General features: G+C 58.9%; 1 protein-coding gene across 1 annotated transcript; it reads left to right on the forward strand.

The window, feature by feature from the left end:
• Window positions 1–3: 3 nt before the first annotated feature.
• C1QTNF5 (C1q and TNF related 5) lies at window positions 4–950 on the forward strand (the record flags this gene model as incomplete). Its single annotated transcript, XM_011216980.3, has 1 exon — window positions 4–950. A coding segment is annotated over one exon (576 nt), but the record flags the coding sequence as incomplete, so codon positions are not given.
• Between the last annotated feature and the right edge of the window lie 1157 nt (window positions 951–2107).

Genomic DNA, 2107 nt, shown 5'->3' on the forward strand with positions numbered 1-2107 from the left:
CGGCTGCGGACCGCCGCCGCCGCTGCCACGCTCGCCCTAACCGCGCCCCGCACCCCCGCAGGACTGCCGGGGCCCCGGGGGGAGCCCGGGCCGCGAGGAGAGGCGGGACCCGTGGGAGCGACCGGGCCCGCCGGCGAGTGCTCGGTGCCTCCGCGCTCCGCCTTCAGCGCCAAGCGCTCCGAGAGCCGCGTGCCTCCGCCGTCGGACGCGCCCCTACCCTTCGACCGCGTGCTGGTGAACGAGCAGGGGCATTACGACGCCACCACCGGCAAGTTCACCTGCCAGGTGCCCGGGGTCTACTACTTCGCGGTCCACGCCACCGTCTACCGGGCTAGCCTGCAGTTCGATCTGGTCAAGAACGGCGAGTCCATCGCCTCTTTCTTCCAGTTTTTTGGGGGGTGGCCCAAACCAGCCTCCCTCTCCGGGGGCGCCATGGTGAGGCTGGAGCCAGAGGACCAGGTGTGGGTGCAGGTGGGCGTGGGCGATTACATAGGCATCTATGCCAGCATCAAGACAGACAGCACCTTCTCGGGATTTCTGGTGTATTCTGACTGGCACAACTCCCCTGTCTTTGCTTGATGCCCACTGGAAAGCGAGCTCAAGCTCTCTCATTCCTGCGGAAGGAGGGTGTGACACTGGCAGCCACATCATCCGGGAGGGCTGGCCCCCCTTGGGATGTTGTGAACCACTCCGTCCTGCTGCTAGCAGAGAATGGGGACAGAGGCTATCTGAGATCAGGGCTGGCAGTGTGGGGCAGTGGCTGGATTTCTGCCCAAAACCAAAGGAGTGCTCTGTGCTGGCAGGTGTGGGTTCCCCAGTTGCTTTGGCCCAGAGCCCCAGAGGTGGGGTTTCCCCTTCCTGGGGCTCTGCTTCTCTGGGTCCTCCCTTGTCCCTCCTATTCCTGGGCCCTTCTCTCAGAGATTATTCAATAAAAAAAGAAATAAATAAATAAATAATAAATAAATAAATAAATAAATAAATAAGTCCTACTGGCTCAGCCTTTCTTCTTTAGTGGGGGGGGATGCCCTGATGGTAAGGATGGGGGAGGGGAGAGGGAGCGATGGGGAAGATGTACAGGGCGGTGCTCTGGCAGAAGGAAGGGCTCTTGGCCTGGAGAAGCCATGCAGCAGGAGACACAGGAAGCGGGCCCAGGTGAATGAGCCGCCGCTCCATAGAGCTGTCCCCTGAGTTGTGTTGGATGTGAACAGGGGTGCTTGGCTGAGGAGAGTGCCCTTCTGGCATGGGGCTCTTACCACTTTTTTCTAACTCAAAGATGTCATATAAACTGGGCGGAGGCTACCTTCCCCACACACACACCACTACCCTGATCAACAAAAAGGATCCCCGGGTTTGGATTCGTGACTGCTCTGGCTGCTTGCCTGCTCTCTAGATGGCTGGAAAGCTATTTCTCTGTCCCCTACACCAGGGAAGTGGTGTGTTCCTGGGTGACTAGAGATAAGTAGTTTCTGAGTTGACCACAAGAGGGCGTGCCAACTCCAGAGTGCAGCAGTGATCCTGGTGTGCTTCAGCTCTCGACTGCTAAGGTAGCTAGGAGGAGGACGGGTATTGAGGTCTGCCAGTAACTCCAGATGGGGGTGCAGGAAAAGGGGGTTCTTTGCTCCCAGCTCAGGAAGTTTATCTTCTCTCACAAAATGTTTATCCTCACATTAAACAGAGACTGGAAGGAGCCGAGCCTCCCCTCGCTCCACTCCCTCCCTAGCGTTGGGCGGGGAAAGCCCTCCCCAGGCCTCCCAGCTCCAAGATGGATGTGGTGAACTACCCCCACCGTGCTGGGCATAGCCTGGGTGGGCCGCGCCACTAAGTCTGAGGCTAGCCACAAAGCCCCTTCAAGGTTCCCCTCCTCTGACCTTCAGAAGCCAGCCCCAGCCCCACCCCCGCCCAATGACTAACAACCCAGGGCTTGCCAGACCCACAATCAGTTCAGCCTCTCAACCCCAGAGAATGTGGAGGGGGGCCTCTTCTCAGTTTCTTTCTGACCTACCCCCCCCAAACTGCCCAACTGCCAGAAGGCCGCCCCTGGCATTATGCTCCTAGATTTAACATACAATTATGCAGGAGTGCACACCCCCACGCCCACTCTCCCCAC

The sequence above is a fragment of the Ailuropoda melanoleuca genome, unplaced genomic scaffold, assembly GCF_002007445.2.
Source record: "Ailuropoda melanoleuca isolate Jingjing unplaced genomic scaffold, ASM200744v2 unplaced-scaffold71132, whole genome shotgun sequence".
Taxonomy (NCBI): Eukaryota; Metazoa; Chordata; class Mammalia; order Carnivora; family Ursidae; genus Ailuropoda; species Ailuropoda melanoleuca.